The sequence below is a fragment of the Onychomys torridus genome, chromosome 7 (assembly GCF_903995425.1).
Source record: "Onychomys torridus chromosome 7, mOncTor1.1, whole genome shotgun sequence".
NCBI lineage: Eukaryota > Metazoa > Chordata > Mammalia > Rodentia > Cricetidae > Onychomys > Onychomys torridus.
Window position 1 is genome coordinate 65,417,765 of NC_050449.1, and position 20,237 is coordinate 65,438,001.

At 44.1% G+C, this 20,237-nt stretch overlaps 1 protein-coding gene across 12 annotated transcripts in view; it reads right to left on the minus strand.

Annotated features, from left to right (window-relative positions):
- Window positions 1-12,298: 12,298 nt before the first annotated feature.
- The window catches only part of Tcf12 (transcription factor 12), a 275,275-nt gene continuing 267,336 nt past the window's right edge, over window positions 12,299-20,237 (minus strand). For all 12 annotated transcript variants that reach the window (XM_036192286.1, XM_036192282.1, XM_036192284.1 and 9 more), the window contains 2 exons: window positions 18,896-19,049; window positions 12,299-14,614 (listed from right to left, as the gene is read on the minus strand). In XM_036192286.1, the coding sequence (XP_036048179.1) occupies window positions 18,907-19,049 (143 nt within the window). In that variant the 3' untranslated portion in view covers window positions 12,299-14,614; window positions 18,896-18,906. The remainder of the gene's footprint in view (window positions 14,615-18,895; window positions 19,050-20,237) is intronic.

Sequence of the window (20,237 nt, forward strand, 5' to 3'; positions counted from 1 at the left end):
CTGTAGTGACAGGTGACAGCTTTTCATACTCACAGCCCATGTCTAAGAACGCAGCCAGGAACCCAGGTTGACCTTGCATTCACTTGTAACTGGTAACTAACTGAGGATGACCTTTCATTTCAGATGTTCCTGCCTCTCCTTCCTGAGTGACAGGATTAGAGGTGTGTATCACCACACTTGTTTTGTTGTTATTATTTTATTTATTATGTACACAGTGTTCCACCTGCATGTATGTCTGCAGGCCAGAAGAGGGCACCAGATCTCATTACAGATGGTTGTGAGCCACCATGTGGGTGCTGGGAATGGAACTCAGGACCTCTGGAAGAGCAGCCAGTGCTCTTAACCTCTGAGCCGTCTCTCCAGCCCCCACACCTGGTTTTATGTGGTGTTGGAGATAGAAGCTAGGGCTTCTGGTTTGCTAAGCAAGCAATGAACTACAGTATCAGCCCGTTGACAGTTGTTCATTTTAATAGTATTTTTCCTGGTTGCTGTGTTGAGCATAGGCAGGAAGAGAGTGGTCAGTGTTAACTTAGCAGGGCTCTGTGATCAAATGTTGCTCTGGATGTTTCTGGGATACATTATGGGATGGTTATGGCTTTGGAGTAAAGCAGATTGCTGTCCCATAATGTAGGTAGGCCTCGTCTGATCAGTTGAAGGCCTGGATAGAACAAATCCTGACCCGTTTCCTGCAAGCAAGATAGAAGCCTGAGTATGTGTGATGTGATGGCATCAGCTTATCCCTGTCCTCCAGATAGCCAGCATGGCCCATAAAGACTTTGCATGTACCAACCCTCAAGACAGCAAGAGCCAGCTCCTTGACATAAATCTGTGCATTCCAGCCTGCTGCTTTTGCTTCTCTGGCAGGCTATAAGAGGGGGGCAAAGAGGACTAAGGAAGAGGCGGTTGCTGGCTCAGGCTGCCAGTGACCGTGAGATCCATCGCCATTTATTTTCATAGTTAATATCAGTGTCCTAATATTTTTATTTCATCTACCATGTGCTCACTTTGTTTTGTTTTTAAAATAAACCTCCCTTTGGAAAGCTAGTCCAGGCTATCCCTAACTGAAGAGCCTTCTGCCTCAGCCTCCTCAGTGCCGCCATTGTGCAGCCTGGGCTCCCGTGTACTTTTATTTTTCTAGAACGCTTCACCAGGAAATGCTAAGATCATCCATTTTACTTATAACCTCTTCAAAGTGTAGGTTTGAGAAGTAAAAATCACTGACTTTGAGTGAATCTGTAATGTCAACCTGCATTCAACAGGCTGGCCTGGACTGCAGGGTCTGTAGGTGGCCTCATCAGAGGGTCATGGAATACAGCAGATTCCAGGCCAGTCTGGGTTCTGGGACAGGCTCCCTGCATCATTGTCTTAGTTCTTGGCCCACCAGAACCCATCCACATGATCTTCCTAATTCCTTTTCTGTCACTACCCCTTACCCAGGACCACTCAACTTACACTGCTCACCCATGTGATGAGGGACTGCCATTTCCATGAAAGATGTTTTCTTTTTATTACAGTGTGTGTGTGTAGCTGCATGTACAGGCACACACACACACACACACACACATGTGTACACACACAGACACACATGCGTACACACACAGACACACACAGACACAAACACACACATGCATACACACACAGACACATACACATCATACACACACACATATACACACACAACATACACACACACATACAGACACACAGACAGATACACAGACACAGACACACACATACACACACAACATACACACAGACATACACACATGCATACACACACACACACACACAGACACACACACATGCATACACGCACAGACACAAACACACATGTGTACACACACACACACACACACACACACACACACACACGATGGCATATGTTGTAGAAGTTGGTTCTCTCCTTCCTCTGTGGGGTCCTAGGGTTGAACTCACACCATCAGGGGCCTTAACCCCAGAGCCATCTTGCTGCTGATCCCCCACCTTCTACTTCCATTTTATAAGCAAGGCTGGCTGTACTCAGTCATGCAGCCATAAGCAGAACTCCCCAGTTTGCTAACTCAGCTTACTCATGGGGTGGGTGGGCTCCTCTCAGTCCCCCTGAAGAAGGGGACGTCCACACTCTGTATCTCCCACTGCCAACAGTGAAGGGTGAACCCCAAGTGAGTCTCTGATTTGGTGGCAAATGTTCTTTTTGAAACGTGTCTTTAGGGAATGATAACCTTCCTCTGCGGGAAGTTTTAGGAAGTGTATTAAGTGATTGGAAACAAGTTTTATGGGGGGCTTCAAAGCACTCTGTGGCCTGCCCTGTCGGGGACAGGGATCCCCTTCTCCACCAGAGGTCTTGGCCTGGCTAGTCACCATTGTATCAGCCTCCCTTTGATGTTGGAAGAGCCAATCCATCTCTTTCATAGAACTACAAAGAGCCTCCTAATTGCTTTGTTTAGACAGCCTCTTTTCCAAATATTAAACATTTGGCCTTCCCAGGCCCCCAAGCTCCTAACATCATCCAGGTCCTTGCAGAAAGCACTCTCCCACATGCTGTGGGTTGGCAGCCTCTATGCCTCCCTGGGCAGATCTGGACATGTCATCCCCTGGTCTTCCCACAGGCCTGTGGCTCCCTGGACACAGCCCTTCCTCTGCAGAAAGCTGGAGGTTTAGGTGGATGTTGACCTTGTCCTCAACTTCAGCCTTGGAGAGACCAGAGAGAACTCTGGGACTCAGGGTACCTGTCATTTTTCTTTGTCCTGAGTGACAATAGGTACAGCTCTGGCTGGATCATCTGCTACTTTTAGGATCATACTAGGCTATCTTCTTCCTTCAGACAGAGCCAATCCTGGATCAGGTCCCCATGGAGGGGTAGAGATTAGCTCCTGTGTCTCAGTGTCCTGTGCCTGGCTAGTGATACCCTGTGCTGAGGCCCCTCTCCTGGCCCAATGGCCCTTTCCAGACTGATGTCCCTATGCCACTTGTGCTATGCTCCTGTCTGCTGTCCCGAGGTCTCCACGCTTCAGGCTGGTTCCTCAGAGACTGCGGTTTGAGCTGCTCCCAATGGAGGTATCTGTCTCCTCACAGGCTTATTGATCTGGCTGAGCAGAAACCAGTGTCTCCACCCCACCAGGACAAAGTCAGGATGAATGCAGAGCTATCCTGTTTAAGCATGTCCCTCTACCACTTACTATAAAGAACATCTCATGAATTTTCTGAAGTAGTGTGTAATGACTCCCACCCAGCTTGACAAGAGACCACAGCCAGTCCAGTTTCATCTAGACCTCTCCTACAGCTCCCAACACCACACCGTACACCCTATCATGAGGTCTTCAGACTTTAATACACACCTGTTCAAGACAAGACCTTGTAGAAAAACAGCCCCTGGTCACATTGCCTGCGGACCTTACAGTTCATCTATGCTCATCATGTGACTTGATTTCAGAAATCCTGGGTCAACACATCCCTCACACACGTTTTCTTACCTGTGTACTGGTGAATTAACTGCCTGTAACTCATTTTCTGACAAGCTAGCTGCTCCTTTGGCTTGCCTTCTTTAGTGGGGAGGATTAGAAGCCCCTACTATGTTTCATGAACCTACTTTGTGCTGTGCACCTCCTCAATAGTTCTAACCCTATCCTGAAGCTCAGGGTCGGACAGGCTGATGGGTATTTCTCACATTTGCCAAAATCCTAGCCTCTGTCTAACTCCCCACTATCAGCAAAGAACTAGTGGGGCCATGGCTCAAAAGTTTTAGAAAATGTCAGGAATACACCCTGGCTGCAGAAAACATTCCTTTCGGTGTTTCCAGGCAAGTTTCAGGACACTGACCTCTCCCACCCAGCTTTTCTACTGGACGCAGCTGCGTTCATGCACAGCCTAGGGCAGGAACTTCAAAGCTCGGGCCTTGATGCGGCCTCTCTGTGCATCAGGGGGAACAAACAGGAGAAACACACACGTCCACATGAACTGCACAGGTTTGGACCCAGCAGGAAGCATTGAGGTGCCAGTACATGTTTACCTGCTTCTGCATCCCACTTCCTGCTCCTCCCTCTTCACCCTGGACAGAAGGTCAGCAGTCCTTGGGGGAAGAATAGTCCCTTTGTGTTTTTCCCTTTCTTCCTGTGCCTAATTAAGAATTATGCTTGGGAATCAAGCTAATTAATCTCTGCAGTTGGGGGAGGATCAAGCTACTCCTGCTATCAGTATTGATCAATACCCTGCTGCTCAGAGTCTGAAAGCACACCCTGCTCCTTTCAGGCTTTAATGAGGACAAGGCAAGATGGCCTGGAGGCTTGGATGGAGGCCAAGGGGCAGGGCACCTAGCCTGACAAGAGAGGAGTTGAGAGAACCAGGCTGGGGGTGGGGTAGGGAATGAGCCTCTGGGGAACCTGCTTTTCATGGCTCCTCTATTGCAAGGTGGGCCCCACAAGGCAGAGCTATCCTATGTCCAAGGCCCTGGAGATGAGAGGTAGGGGATGGGAGCGCACTGGCTCCCAGAGGCACCAACCATGAGGGCGATCACTAGGAATACGGGAAGATGAGGGACAAAACATTAGGATAGTTGGCCAGAACCAAGTGATCCTTCCTGTAGCCTAAGAAGCCCTGCCACCAGCCTTCTCCAGGGCTATCACATTAGTCCAACAAGGACAATGGCTGCAGAAGGCCAGGGATGAATGAATGCACAGAACTGCCCTGAGAACAGAACAGTCTGGTTAAAGCTTCCTCAGAGTCTTGCTATTACTTGGGGGATCTCCAGCTTAAATCTCCGGAGACTTGAAAGTGGCTTTTGCCTCTGGAGGGAAACACACCATCTGTTTCTCAACTATGAGGAAGTCAGAAATTTAAGAACTGAAAGGTACAGCCTGCAGGAAATCAGGTTGGTTTAAGACTGGTAGGAGCCAGATCCAGCATCAGCATAAGGATGCCTAAACATTTTAATTGACAAGTTAAATTTGTACATAATTATTACATATAACATAATGCTTTGAGATATTCATACATTATATAATGACTCAATTGAGCTAATTAGCATGTGGTGATATTTTGTTTGTGCTCTAACAAATAAAGCTTGTCTGGAGATCAGAGTGCGGAGCCAGCCCTAGTGAACCACAAAGGCCAGGCAATGGTGGCACACACCTTTAATCCCAAGCACTTGGGATCTCATGCCTTTGATTGCAGTACTTGGGAAACACATGCCTTTAATCCCAGCACTCGGGAGGAGGAAACTGGATGTGATGTGGCTGGGCAGAGAGGGGAAGTGATAATGTGGAGTGGAGACAGGAGCTGGGCCCTTTCAGGCTGAGGAGTTGGTGAGGTAAGAGGCGGCTGTGGCTTGTGCCTTCATCTTCTGATCTTTCAGCATTTACTCCTATATCTGACTCCGGGTTTTTATTATTTGAAGACCAATTAGAATTTGTGCTACATTAGCATATTATTTCATATGCTTATTTATTTTTTGTTTTTCTTTTGTGAGACTGGGTTTCTTTGCGTAGCTTTGGAGCCTGTCCTGGAACACACTCTGTAGACCAGGCTGGCCTTGAACTCAGAGATTCACCTGCCTCTGCCTCCCAAGTGTTAGTATTAAAGGTGTGTGCCACTGTTGCCTAGCCCATGTGCTTACATTTTTAAACTATTATCTTGATTTTTTTAAAAGATCTATTTATTTATTATATATACAGTGTTCTGTCTGCACGTATGCCTGCAAGTCAGAAAAGGACACCAGATCTCATTACAGATGGTTGTGAGCCACTATGTGGGTGCTGGGAATTGAACTCAGGACCTCTGGAAGCAGCCAGTGCTCTTAACTGCTGAGCCATCTCTCCAGCCCAATCTGCTTATTTTTTATAGTATGAATACCTAGAAATCCATATGCCATACCACAGAGCTACGATTTCTGTTCATTGCTGCACTATTCACAATGGCTAAGAACTAGATTAGATGTCCATCAATAGATGAATGAGGTGGTGCTGCACGCCTTTAATTCCAGCACACACAGGAGGCCGAGGCAGGTGGATTTCTGAGTTTCAGGCCAGCCTGGTCTACAGAGCTAGTTCCAGTACAGCCAGGGCTACACAGAGAAACCCTATCTAGAAAAACCAACTACCCCCAAACAACAACAACAACAACAAAAAACCAAACCAAAATGAAACAAAACAAAACCAACAACAAAAACAGATAAATGAAAAGTTAAGAGAGAGGAGATGATTGTAATCTCAGCACTGGGGAGGCTGAGGCAGGAGAACCAAGAGTCCAAGGCTAGCCTTGACTACATAGCACATTCTAGGCCAGCCTAGGTTATGAGACCCATGTCAAATGCAATGACAGCAACAAAGCATCTGAACTGATAAAGACCATGTAGTATATACATATGTGGTAAAGACCATGTAGTATATACATATAATGGAATTTTATTCAGCTCTGAAAAAGAGGAAAATTGCAACACTTGAAGGAAAAAAAAATGGATGGTCATGTCAAGAAAAATAAGCCAGAGACAGAGACACAAATTGGATTTTCTCTTATGTTGAGTCTAGATGTGTGTAGCGTCGTGAGAGTAGAAAGCAGACTATGAGAGGGCAGGAAGAGATCTAAAGGAAGGGTGAGGGGGACAAGAGAGGGTACTGGAAACATGAAAGAAGAACGGGGGATTTGGGAGGCTGAGAATCAGGGAGAGAGCAGTGGGTGGTGAGAACAATATAATGATATATATATATATATGAGAAACTTATTTACTATTTATGGCTTTTCAAGACAGGGGTTCTCCATGTAGCCCTGGCTGTCCTGACACTAGCTCTGTAGACCAGACTAACCTCGAATTCAGAGATCCACCTGCCTCTGCCACCCGAGTACTGGGATTAAAGGCGTGCGCCACCACCTCCTGGCTTGAAACTTATTTTTAAATTAAAAAAATAATTTTGGGGGTATGGAGAAGCACCAGAGCACACCTGCTAACTCTAAGAGGACAATGTGTGGGAGCCAGTTCTCTCCTTACACCTTGTGGGGTCCAGGGTTTGAACTCATCAGTAGACAAGCTCTCTCGTCAGACATCACACCAGCCCCCGAAACCCATTTCTTTGTATGTTAATAAATAACATGACACACAGACACTACTATTAGCTATTTAGCATGTTACATATATTTTTTTAAGATTTATTTATTATGTATAGTGTTCTGCTTGCATGCTGGACTGTATGCCTATAGTCCAGAAGAGGGCACCAGATCTCATTATAGATGGCTGTGAGCCACCATGTGGTTGTTCAGCACTGAACTCAGGACCTCTGGAAGAGCAGCCAGTGCCCTTAACTGCTGAGCTCTCTCCAGCCCTTGGCATGTTACATATTAGTAGGCCCCTTGAACTTATTACTCTCATCTGAAATTCTGGACACTCTGGCTAATAGCTCTCCAATCCCACTATAATCATTATTTCACCATCCTATATTTGCTTCTGAGTTCAGCTTTTTTAGACTGCATATTATAGGTTTTTGGATTATTTCTGCTTTGTTAAGCCGAGTGCTCTGCTGAGTCTATGTGACACATTTCCTTTATTCATTTGTTGGACATTTAGGTTTTGCATTTCTTGGCTGTTGTAAACAGTGCTAACATGGGCACAGGTATGCAATGCAGATGTCTCTTTTATGCACACATTTCATTTTCTTTAGATGAATATTCAGGAATGAGATTGTGAGATCATTTGACAGAATAGACCCCCCACTCCTAACCTTGAACATGCTAAGCTTGCATTCTATTGCTGAGCGTTTTGTTTTGAAAATGGGGCTGCTAGTTGTGCTGGTGCACACTCTTATTCCCAGCACTCGGGAGGTGGAGGCAGAAGGATCTCCATGAGTTGGAGGCCAGCCTGGTCTACACAGTGAGTTCCAGGATAGCCAAGGCTATGTAGTTTAAGGTGTCAAAACAAAAATGAAACAAAGAAATGAGTCTCAGGCTAGAGATGGCTCAGTGGTTAAGAGCATTTCTTGCTCTTCAAAGGACTTAAGGTTGGTTTCCAGCGCCCATGTTGGAGTTTAGGACTGCCTCTAACTCCAGCTCCAGTGGATCTATTACCTGTTCACAAGGACACCTGTACCCAAGTACACATTCCCACACAAATACCCAAATAAAACTTGCCAATCCTGTCTTAGTCTCCCAAGCAATGTAACTGATAGAGGCACAACTACCATGCCCTGCTGGCATTCTTTATTGTTATTTTTTTAAGTTTTTAATTTTGTGTGCATGGGTGTTTTGCCTGAATGTGTATCTATGTACCATGAGTGCAGTGTCCAAGAAGTCCAGAAGAGAGCATCAGATCCCTAGAATTGGAGTTAGACCATTAGGAGTTGCCATGAGTGCCGGTAATCAAACTTGGGTCCTCTAGGACAGTCACTACTTAACCACTGAGCATTTCTCCAGACCCTTTCATTATTTTTGAGATAGGGTCTTGTGTTTGTTGTAACATTCTGTTTTCACTACTATGGTTTTGTGGTACATTTTGAGTTATTTTGTGATGGTTCCACACTGGTTCTGTTTAAGATCAATCACTCTGGTTGTCAGGGATCTTTGTGTTCTATAGACTACATTACATTTTAAAATTACAATACAAAGTACAGGAAAACTGTTTAAAAACAGTTACTAGCTGGGCTGTGGTGGTGCATGCCTTTAATCCCAGCACTCAGGGCAGAGGCAGGCAGATCTCTGTGAATCTGAAGCCAGCCTGTCTACAGAGTGAGTTCCTGGACAGCTGGAACTGTTTCACAGAGAAGCCCCATCTCAAAAGACAAAACAAGGGTGGGCGGTGGTGGTGCACGCCTGTAATCTCAGCCCTTGGGAGGCAGAGGCAGGTGGATCTCTGTGAGTTCAAGGCCAGCCTGGTCTACAGAGCTAGTCCAGGACAGGCTCCAAAGCTACAGAGAAACCCTGTCTTGAAAAACAAAAACAAGACAACCGCCTTCCCACAGTATTACACTTTAAAAAATTTTATAATTGGTGTGTGTGTGGGGGTGCACATGCAAGTCAGAGGACAACTTGAAGGAGTGGTTTATTTCTACCCCATGGGTCCTGGGGCCTGAACTTAGTTTGTCAGGCTCGAAAGTGAACCACTAAGCCATCTCACCAGGCCATGACTACTTTGGTTATGTAGAGTCTTTCATAGTTCCATTCAAATTTTAAGATTTTTTTTTTTTAATTTCTGGAAAATATCTGGAATTTTGACAGGGATTGAATGCACTGATCCTATAGCTTGCTTTGAGTAGTATGTGCTAACAATACTAGTTTTCTCAAACACCAAACATTGTATTTTCTTGTGCCTCTTCAATGTCTTTCAGTTTTGGGGCATATAACCTAGGCAGTAATTTGTAGCTGCTGTGAGAACTTACATAACTGTTAGTAGACAGAACCATAGATAGAACCATAGAAACCTTTTATATGTTCATTTGTGACCTGCAACTTCTTTTGAGATAGAGTGTCATATTTGCTAGGCTGGCCTCAAACTCAGTGTAAACTGAAGATGACCTTGAACTTTGGATCCTCCTGCTTCTACCTCCTCAGGCATGCACCACACCTGTTTGGTATGGTGCTGCTGCTCGTGACTGAGCCCTTATGAACACATTGTAGATTAGAGTGGACTCAAGAGTCAAGCAGAACTGTAGGATTGAGGGCACTCACAGGGAAACACCCAAACGAGGAAATAATAGGCTTTGCACAGGTGGCCCCAAAGACATGCACTGTCCACTCTCTACCGGGCAGAGAGGATCATCAAGGCCTGTGAAGAACTCCAGAACACAGTGCATAGCACCCACAGGGGTTTGGTTGTACCTAGATTTACTCACCAGAGCCCTTAGAAGTACAGGTCTGTCTTCTAAAGTGTAGGTCCACCAGTTACGGAGAGCCCCAAGGAAAAGCACCACTAAAATTCACTTCCTTCTCAATGACTTCAGAAGCCTTGGTTTTGTTTTTTGTTTTTTGTTTTTCGAGACAGGGTTTCTCTGTGTAGCTTTGTGCCTTTCCTGGCTCTCACTCTGTAGATCAGGCTGGCCTCGAACTTACAAAGATCCGCCTGCCTCTGCCTCCCGAGTGCTGGGATTAAAGGCGTGTGCACCACCGCCCAGCTAGGCCTTGATTTTGTTCCACTAATTGTACAGGAGCTGCTGGAAGCCACAGTAGTTTAACAGCAAGGCCTCCATTTAAGGTTACCATTTTGGGAAGCTGCTGTTAGCCACTGAAGGGTTGTGCATGCCTTTCTAGGAGCCAAGTGACCATTCGTGACTGTCTACCCTCTTCCTTGCTCACTCTTCTAATTTGTCAGGTCTGCATCAAGGCCCAAAAGCCATCCTTGCCTACCCCCTCCTTCCAATAAGTCCTTTAATACTCTGAACTTGTTCCTGGTATCTGTTTCCTAGAACCCACAATGGCAGCACTACCCACCCACAATGGTACTGGGTGAGCCCACAGGTTCATTCTACTGGAATGTAAAAGTTAAAAAAAACCAAATCTTTAGTGTAGAAGCACACCTTTTTTTTTTTTTTTTTTTAAATGCTTTTTAGACAGTGTTTCTCTGTGTGTAGCCCTAGCAATCCTGGAACTTATTTTGTAGAACAGTAGACCAGGTGGGCCTCAAACTCAGATAGATCCACCTGCCTATACCTTCCAAATGCTTGGGATTAAAGGCATGCACCAACAATACCGGGCTAGTGGTCCAAGTCTTTAATTCCAGCACTCTAGAGGCAGAGGCAGGTAGGTACCTGAGTTTGAGGCCAGTCTGGTCTACAAAGTGAGTTCTTGGACTGCCAGGGCTACATAGAGAGACCCTATTTTGAAAACCTCCAAACAAACAAATAAATCCTTAATACACAAACAATAGAAACTAGAAAGCAGTGCCACCTTTCACTGGAGGACTGCAGAAGATGTGGCTCCCATAGACACAGCTTGCTATTTCCTGGGGTTAAAAGTTACTTCCCACAGTATGGCTGAAGAGGAATCATCCAGGAACTGGTTAAAATACTATTTATTTTAAAAATATCCATAATTTATTGAGTACTTACTATGTGATAGGAACCATGGGAGAGCTTTCCACCATACATTGTTTCATTCAATACTTACATAATTCTTGTACAGATCTCTATTTTCCAGACAAGGAAATAGAGTTAATTAGAGGTTGAGCTTGGGTTTGAATCAACTGACTGATGTCAAAACTAACACTCTTTAGACACACACACACACACACACACACGCGCACACGCACGCTCACACACATGCACGTGCACACACACACACACACACACACACACACACACACACTCGAGTACCCCCACTGCTTATGTAATGTCTGTTAAAAATAATTGAGTTTCTAAGGAAGAAAAAAATTCATTAACTAGAGAGAAATTAATGGATATACATAAAGAAAATGAAACTACTGAGTTGAAGCCCTTAGAAGTTGTACAGAGGGAAAAGAAGGCAGGTAGGGTTTCTGTAGGAAAAGTTTTAAGTCTTGACCAGCTGTAAGTGCTCCTGGACACAGGATTTTTCTGGGCTCATTTTATGACCCTGTTAATGAGATAAGGTGACTAGCTCTCTAGATCTCATTTCACTTCTAACATCAGATATTTTCTTCCTGCATGGAGTTTTTTTAGTTTATCATTTTGTATAAAACCAAACTATTAAGTTTATATTTATCAAATCACACAAGAAGTAAAATGATCTGTTGGGTCTCACATCAACACCAAAGCTCAAAATCCACCAAAAGAAGTGTTTGTCAGGGTCCCGAGGACTCAGTCTGCCTTCTTCATGCAAAGGACCTCCAGATGGTCCCTATCTCAGGCTTCCCATGAAGTCTTCACACAAATTCAGTGCATGCATGTATACATGCATACACGGATGTGGTGTTAAAAACGGATGAAAGGTTTTTCATAATATTGCCAACCCCCTGTCACGGCAGGTTTGATTGCTTATTTATTTTTGGTTGTAGGTGAGGGAAGAGAGTCAGAAAAATTGTGAAGGTGCTTTGAGAGCTGTTAATTCCAAGACCCTCACTGAAGTCCTTTCCCATAGTCTGCATTCTTCTCCACACCTGCAAGAGGAGGTTTTCTTTGCTGTAGACTTCTGTTTGCTGGACCTTCAGGAAGACTTAAGAAGCCAGCACAGTAGGGCAAGAGGAGAAGTGGGGTTGGGGTGCCCTCTTAGCTCTCCCAGCCCCATCTGTTCTGCGGGGTCACAGTTAGTGAAGACAGGAAGAGCTGTTGGAGCCTTGGGGGAAGGAGGTAGAGAAAACAAAATACATTATTCTGTGGGAAACAGGAGTGTAAAAAACTCACTAGTTTACTATGTTAAAAAAAGGATGGCACATTTATTGCTACATAAATGTTATATACATACTGTGTTTTCTGTTACAGTGACAGAAAAAAAATTTGAACTTCTTGCTGCTGGTTGAAAAGGTTCATCAATAATACCTTGAATTTGACACAGGATACAAAGCTGCAGTAAACCAACAATGGAAACTGGAGAACAAGATGAAAGGCAGCTCATCTCCATCAATCGCTCACAATACTCCATAGGACTACACGGCACGCTAGAACCTACTATGCTCTTAAAATGCTATTGTAAATTTCTGGTATTAATGAACAGGTTATGGTAAATAACCCTACATTTTCTTTAACTACCTAATATAATAAAATAAAGTAAGAAACTTTTTACTGAAAATTTTTGATTTCAAAAATCTAGAAAGAGTAATATTTAGAATTCAAGAAATTTTCTTACAAGATTATTGTATAAAAGACTAGCTACAGTGAAAAATAAGCCAAATGTTTTTTTCTTTCTATTTTATGAAGGAAAGCTTCTGGGCATACTGCAAAGTCTAATACAGCGAAAAAGACAACGAGCTCTGAAGAAGAAGGCCAGGCAGTGGCTTATGTCCACTCACACATCATAAGCAACAACTTCTGTTTAGCTGATTAACACTGAAATGAAGAACAAGGCCACAGATAAGAGTCTGATGGAACTGGAGAACATATGCAAATTAAAGTTTACAAATGAAGTCCACTAAATTCACCAAAGACTGACTCGTTATAAATAGTCCTGATGGAGGATCTGAAGTGCTGTTGTAATGGTTTTTGTTCTTTCAAATTCTCCGGAGCCTCTGAGTTACAGAACGACTTGGGATTTTTCTTCTGTGTGCAGACTACCACTGATACAGGCTCTAAGAAGCTACTTAACCAAGACCATTGCGTTCAGCATAGTTTTCTCTCCCAGGGCTGCTGTGGTGGAAGACAGATTTCATGGAAGTTAAGTGATTACTATGTCTTAAATACAACTCTGAAGGATTAGAGACAGAGGGTGCTTTAATTCATAATGTAAGATGGACTGACAGTACAGCTCAGCGTTAATCTGGCTCTTGGTGCAGAGGCGGGTGGTTTGCAGGTGATTAAATCACCCTCCTGCCCTTCCCCCACTGACCAGCCACCCAAAGGACAGAGAAGTAAAGGCTAGGATAAGGACATGTGACCATTGCTCTTGGATTCCATAGGTAATTAGCCTCAGAGTGGTTGTGTGCATTCATTACACTGCCTGTCCAGGTGACTAACCGGGTTTTGTTACACTCACCATGATCATGGCCTGAAAAGTCATCTTTGTATTGTATTGAATGCATTTTGTGCTTACTTACAGCTAACACTTTACAAGTACTATATTATGTAGTACTTACTGCTTGGAAAACAAAGCAATTTCTAGAAAGTAGACTCTTCCTTGTAAGTTACACTTTTTGCTATTATAGCTTTACTATGAAACCTAGAAGCCTGGAAAGTCTTAGTGATTATTATAAATAAAGCAATGTTTATTTGGGGCAAATCCAGGGGACAATATTTCCCCTTTCAAAATCTCAGCTAGGCTCTGGTCACAGATGGTGTCTGCTTGTCACTGCGAGGACACGGACAAAGGACACAGGCTGCAAGGAGGGCTCTGGACTGTGACCATACACTGTGCAGACTCAGACCAAGTATCACACCCACCAAGAGAAAATAAAACAAGTGAAAAAACAAGAGAGAACTGCTATACCAAGTAATATTTTCCTATTTCATGGAAAACACTATTCATATGGCGAAGGTCGGAGAGGGCAACAAAGGACTCCCTTCCTTTTAAGACACTAACAGGTATGCCGGGAATGCTAAGGGCCAATGGTTGCCACGGTTTGTGAACAGCTTTAACAATGCTGGCATCAGCTGAGTGTACATCAGCTTCCCACATGAACTTTTCCCTTTATATGTAGACCTCACAGTTCCATAACAATAAATAAAATTTGTAGTTACAATGCATTTGTCAATTCAGTTTAGGCACAAGGCAACTTCCACGCTGAGTGGAGAGATGAGACAGTCTCTGATTGTGCAGAAGCGACACATTGCTTACAGCAGAATGATACGCTGCAAACACCTCACGGGCCGACATTCTTGGATGAGCTTCCTATCCTCACTTCTGATGGAAGTGTTGACCAGTTGCTTTGATCATAGGATTACATTTGAGTTTCTTGTTTCAAGTGTTTTTGTTTTTCTTCTCCTTCCTGTCAGGTTTGTGTCTTCAGGTAATCTGAGTTGTCCAAGTCTTTATGAGGAGAGGTCACCTTCTATCTAGCCTACTGATGACACTGGAACTGTGGCAGGGAGAGAGGAGGACAGTTAGCATACAGTTATTAGAAATAACACCACTCTGCCAGGCAGTGGTGGCACACGCCTGTAATCCCAGCACCCGGGAGGCAGAGGCAGGTGGATCTCTGTGAGTTCGAGGCCAGCCTGGGCTACAGAGCTAGTCCAGGAAAGGCTCCAAAGCTACAGAGAAACCCTGTCTAGAAAAACCAAAAAAAAAAAAAAAAAAAAAAAAAACCAAACCAAAAAAAACACCACTCCCCCAAATCCCAGTTACTGGTCATTATATCTAGGTTTGCACTAAGTCCAAGTGACTTACACAAGAGTCTTTCTTTTAGGGTATCAGAAGTCCCTCCTCAGGGGAGGGAGCTATAGCCCAATATCCTCACCGGGTGCCTGAAACTAGGCACAGTACTGAATCTTACTTGCGCTGTAGTATTTTCCTGTACATAAGTGCTTAGGGCAAATCACAAGCGAGGCATAGTAAAATACAGGCAGGAACAAACAATGACACAGAAGACTCCTAACAAGATACTGTAATGTAAGTTTGTGCTTTGGGGTCATTACTAAGTATGACAAGGACTGCTTCAACAAGTACTTATGACCGTGGATAACCCAAATGGCTACTTAGTGAGTAGCAGGTGAGCAGTGTACATGGAGTAGATACACTAGACAGAACAAACGTCTTCCTGGGCAGGATTATATTTAATAATATAAATTTAATAAATATAAAAATATATATAAATAGCCTGTGCTTTTTGGAGACATGGCTTGGAATTTGCTATAAAGATCAGGCTAGCTTAGAACTTACAGAGATCCACCTGCCTCTGCTTCCTAGTATTGGGATTAAAAGGATGTGCCACCATACCCAGCCTTCATTACAAATTGTTTATGGACTACTTTTGGCTATAAGAAGCTGAAATATGGAAAGTGAAGCTTCCAAAGAAAGAAACTAGTTTGTGATTGCAAGAGTTTTACCTGATGTGTGTACATGAGCTTATACAAGAGTAGAGCCGGCCATTTATGCCAAGTCCCATTTTGGGAACAGGCAATACCTGACCTCAGCTTCTACCGACTGACTATTCAGCACTGTGATCACAGCATGACCTCAATGCTGCCCCAAGCCCACCATGTTGGGTTGATTCTTTTAAACAGAAAGTTCTGAAGCCTCAGTTGCTGGTCCATGGTAGGTCCTCACCAAGTATTTGTCTAAAGAATTTAAGAAGTTACTTTATTAGTTCCAATTTTATACATGCATATGTTCCCAATACAATATATGTATTAGTAACACTGAAAAGCTCTATCACTTGTAATGCAACAGTTCAGAAAGAATTACACTTTCCTTATTAGATGACAGACAATATTGTTTGATAACAGTGACACTCTAGGGGATAGAAAACTAGTAAAAGCTATTTGGTTTTACACTGGTGGCAAACTCTTGGATATATTTTGCATATTTCCTAAATTATTACTACTTCTAATGTATGCGCAGAAGCATCTTTGCCACTGAGTGTCTATGTGGTCTAAGGTCAACTGGCAGGAGCGCTTCTCTCCTCCCACCATGTAGATTCTGGGGACTGAACAAAAGCTGCAGGCTACGGGGGCTGGAGAGATGGCACAGAGGTTAAGAGCACCGACTGCTCTTCCAGAGGTCCTGAGTTCAATTCCCAGCACCCATATGGTGGCTCACAACCATCTAAATGAGATCTGGTGCCCTCTTCTGTATACATAATAAATAAATCTTTAAAAAAAAAAAAAAAAGCTGCAGGCCTGCATGGCAAGCACGCATAACCACTGAGCTTCTCAGGGACCCCTCAGTGAGAGCAGTTCCACAGTACAGAGAAAGATAAGGCTAGAGATTCCAAAGCAGCAGGAAGCAAAACAGAAAGAGATCCGGAAGTAAAGTGAGGAGACCAACAATAGCAGAGAGGGAACAGGACAGGCTCCGATTCCAGTGTAAGTGTCCTTTTCATAGGCTGAAGGAGGCTGAAGTTACTTATTACTGTTCTTCTAGACCTAGCAAATATAAAGTCACTTCTGCACCGAGAAAATGGCATGTTTTTATCTGAAGACAGCATTTATTTATGAAACAGATGAGTTCCTTTCTTCTTCTTTCTTCATGTGCATTTTCAACTGTAATCTAATTTGATCCAAGTGGTACTGACACAAACCAGATCCTACATTGAAAGAGCAGTTTACTTACTGACTATTCTATCAAATTCCAGACTTTCATCTCAAAGTAAGAGCCACAGAGCTAACCAAAGGAAACTACATTTGATATTGTTCCTGACTGTAGGGAAAGGGGGCCAGCGAAAGAAACCCACCCCGATCCTGGAGCCCAGAACCAGTGAAAGAAACACTTTAGCTCTGAACCCAGAACTAAAGAAACATGCCGCGACTCTGAAACCAGTGCCCAAACCACCCTATGTTCTTAGAATCAGAGTCAGTGAAAGAAATGTGCCCTGGCCTTAGAATTAGAGCCAAAAAGCTAAGAAAGGCCAGTGAAAGAAACAGTTCGGCTCTGAGATCAGTGTCATCTCTTTCCCTGAGCTGGAAAAACTAACCAATCCCTCAAGAGAAAATCTTCTCCCTGGAGAAGCTCTGTCCCTAAGAAACCCCATAAAAACCACCCTGCCTGGTCAGTTGTGGGCTGTTCTTTCCCACCCTGGTAGAGGCAGCCACTCTCCTGGACCCCTCCATCCCAAATAAGTCTCTTTCTCAAAAGAGTCTTGGGTGTGAAGCTCTTCATTTACCAGCGCAGAGAAGAACCTTGTTAAGACATCCTTTAGTGTGCTGGGCAAGATGAGCAGGAGGAGGTGATGCTACATTTCGGCAGGGGTTCCCTTTTTAGAGAGTGAAGCAAAAGAAGCAACAACTTGGGCCAAAGGAGCGAGCTCTGCTGGGAAGTCCCTCAAGAAGGAGCTGAGCAAAATTCAGCTGTAGTGGCGGCTCTTTAGGATTGCTATATCCTGTAAGGAGGCCATCCCCCACAGTACCCCAACTCCAGGTATAGCCTGACTCCCCGAACAGTCAAGATACCTTTCCCTCCAGAGCTGAGCTGTCCCACTGTTCCAATACAGATTACTGTATTCCAAATTATGTGACCTTTACAATCTCCAGCTCCAGCTGCCAGAGCTGTCCTAGCAGCTCAAGGTATAGCCCGACTTCCTGAGCGGTCAGGATACCTTCCCCACAGAGTTGTAACACTTGCTTACACTGTTCCCATCCATTTGTCTCTACTATTTTAGATCTGTTAAAAAACTTAAGAAAGGCCGGGCGGTGGTGGCGCACGCCTTTAATCCCAGCACTTGGGAGGCAGAGGCAGTCCTGGTCTCTCCAGGAAAGGTGAAAAGCTACACAGAGAAACCCTGTCTCGAAAAACCAAAAAACAAAACAAAACAAAACTTAAGAAAGTAACTATACAGTACTGAAGGTAGGTTATAAGAATGAAGTTTTGGCTGGGAGTGGCAGCATATGCCCTCAATCCCAGAACTTGGGATGTAGAGGCAAGCAGATCTTTGTGAGTTCAAGATAGCCTGGTCTACACAGTGAGTTCTAGGCCAGCGAGGGTTATATAGTAAGCCCCTGTCTCAAAAAACCAAAAATCCCCAAAATGAAGTTATCAGTTCTACTCTTAACTCATGCTACTAGCTAAAATGCTACTGTTAAAAATATTTAACTAAAGTTTACACTGATCAGCTTCCAAATATTAACTTTGCAACTGAGCCTTCAGTAAATAACACCCACCAGAAAGAGGGCTGCTTTGGGTGTATCACCTAATATCTTCACATCTATCCACCAGTGGTTCCAGAGGGTGTTACATTCACCACCACAGTGGCACAGAAACTGAATGTTACACTGTGTCACTGAGCCAAGAGAAATGTGCAGAACTATCCTGCAGAGAGGAGCCGGACCGGAAGACTGCTGAGGACTGTTCACGGTGTGGCCCAGCGCTTGTGAACAGTAGAACGTGGAGTAAGGGTGGGAGCAGAGACAGTCTGAGAAAGGAGTCACTGTGATACTGTCTTCGTGGAGAAAAGCACCCGTGCTGACTCAGAAGAGCTGGCATTTCATTATGAGCCACAGGCTATTCAAATGATCTCAACAGTAATTTGGTCTAAAATGACACAGTTTTGATGAGACAACAGCAAGGCACACCACAAAGATCACCATATTCCAAATTATGTGACCTTTACAATCACCAGGGCCTGCCAGAGAACTGCTCCACAGTTCTAGCCACTTTAAAATGAAGTAATCCCCTTGTACTTCCTTTCCAGACCCGTACGCACCTGGCTGGTGTTTACAGATGACCCATAGGGTTGGTAGTTTCACTAAGCCCAGGATGGGTTCCTGGCAGTGTGGTTGGTGGCTCTGCTGACGCAGCGGAGACCTTTTCTTCTTCTCTTCTCTTAAGGCAGGCTGCTTTGGGGTTGAGGTTCCTCTCTATAGCAGGAGAGAATTGTTATCAGTAAGTAAGAAGGCAGAAGGAGGAGCTGGAAACAGGGCTCAGGCAAATGGCACAGAGATTGGATCTTCAGGTCTAACTGGACTCTTGTTACCCATGCCAGCCTTTAACCTGTGGTTATCTTCCTGCCAAGAATAAAGCCTGTTGGGTATTAAGCTGAACAAACAGCTGTTGTTCTTTCTGTGAGGGTGACCAATCTCTGTAATTTCATTTTTATATTAAATCTCCTAATTTACAGAGGCAGCCATGACATGTTGGAACTAAACCTTCAGTATTAAATGAGATGCTAGAATTCTTAGGGACCACTTTGTATCTTACTTTATTTATTTACTTTTAAAGATTTATTTATTTATTATGTATACAATATTCTATCTGCACATATCCCTGGAGGCCAGAAGAGGGCACCAGATCTCATTACAGATGGTTGTGAGCCATGTGGTTGCTGGGAATTGAACTCAGGACCTTTGGAAGAGCAAGCAGTGCTCTTAACCTCTGAGCCATCTCTCCAGCCTTGTATTTTACTTTTTGATTATTATTTAGTCTGCTTGAAATCAACATGTTAATCTTTAAATAAATCTTGGCAAGTGCCATTATTTGTCAATCATGTTCTACTTATGGGTCCTGCTATGGTAGGGTACACTGAATTGATATGAAGGTTGATACCTTCTTTCTACCTGGAAAGACATCTGTGCTGTACCTCACATTTACCAGTTCAGAAAACTATTCCTTTGTAGGGAACACATGAATGCAAAGGAGACAGATGACCATGGCATTCCTTCCTTTCTTACCCTGATATATATACAGAATGAGATGACAAGAGTTCTTGCTGTGGCTATGGTGTAGCAAGGACGGTGCTAAACTTTTCATAGAAGACAGCTAAGATGACAAGATATGATGAATGATGCAGGTGTCTATGAGAAGTGAAAAGAATAGGGGCGACCGTAAGAAATAGAAATGTGCGGGGCGGTAGTGGTGCATGCCTTTAATCCCAGCACTTGGGAGGCAGAGGCAGAGGCAGAGGCAGGTGGATCTCTGTGAGTTCAAGGCCAGCCTGGTCTCCAAAGCAAGTTCCAGGAAAGGCGCAAAGCTACACAGATAAATTCTGTCTCAAAAAACCAAAAGAAATAGAAAGGTGGGGGCTGCAGAGACAGCTCAGCAGTTAAAAG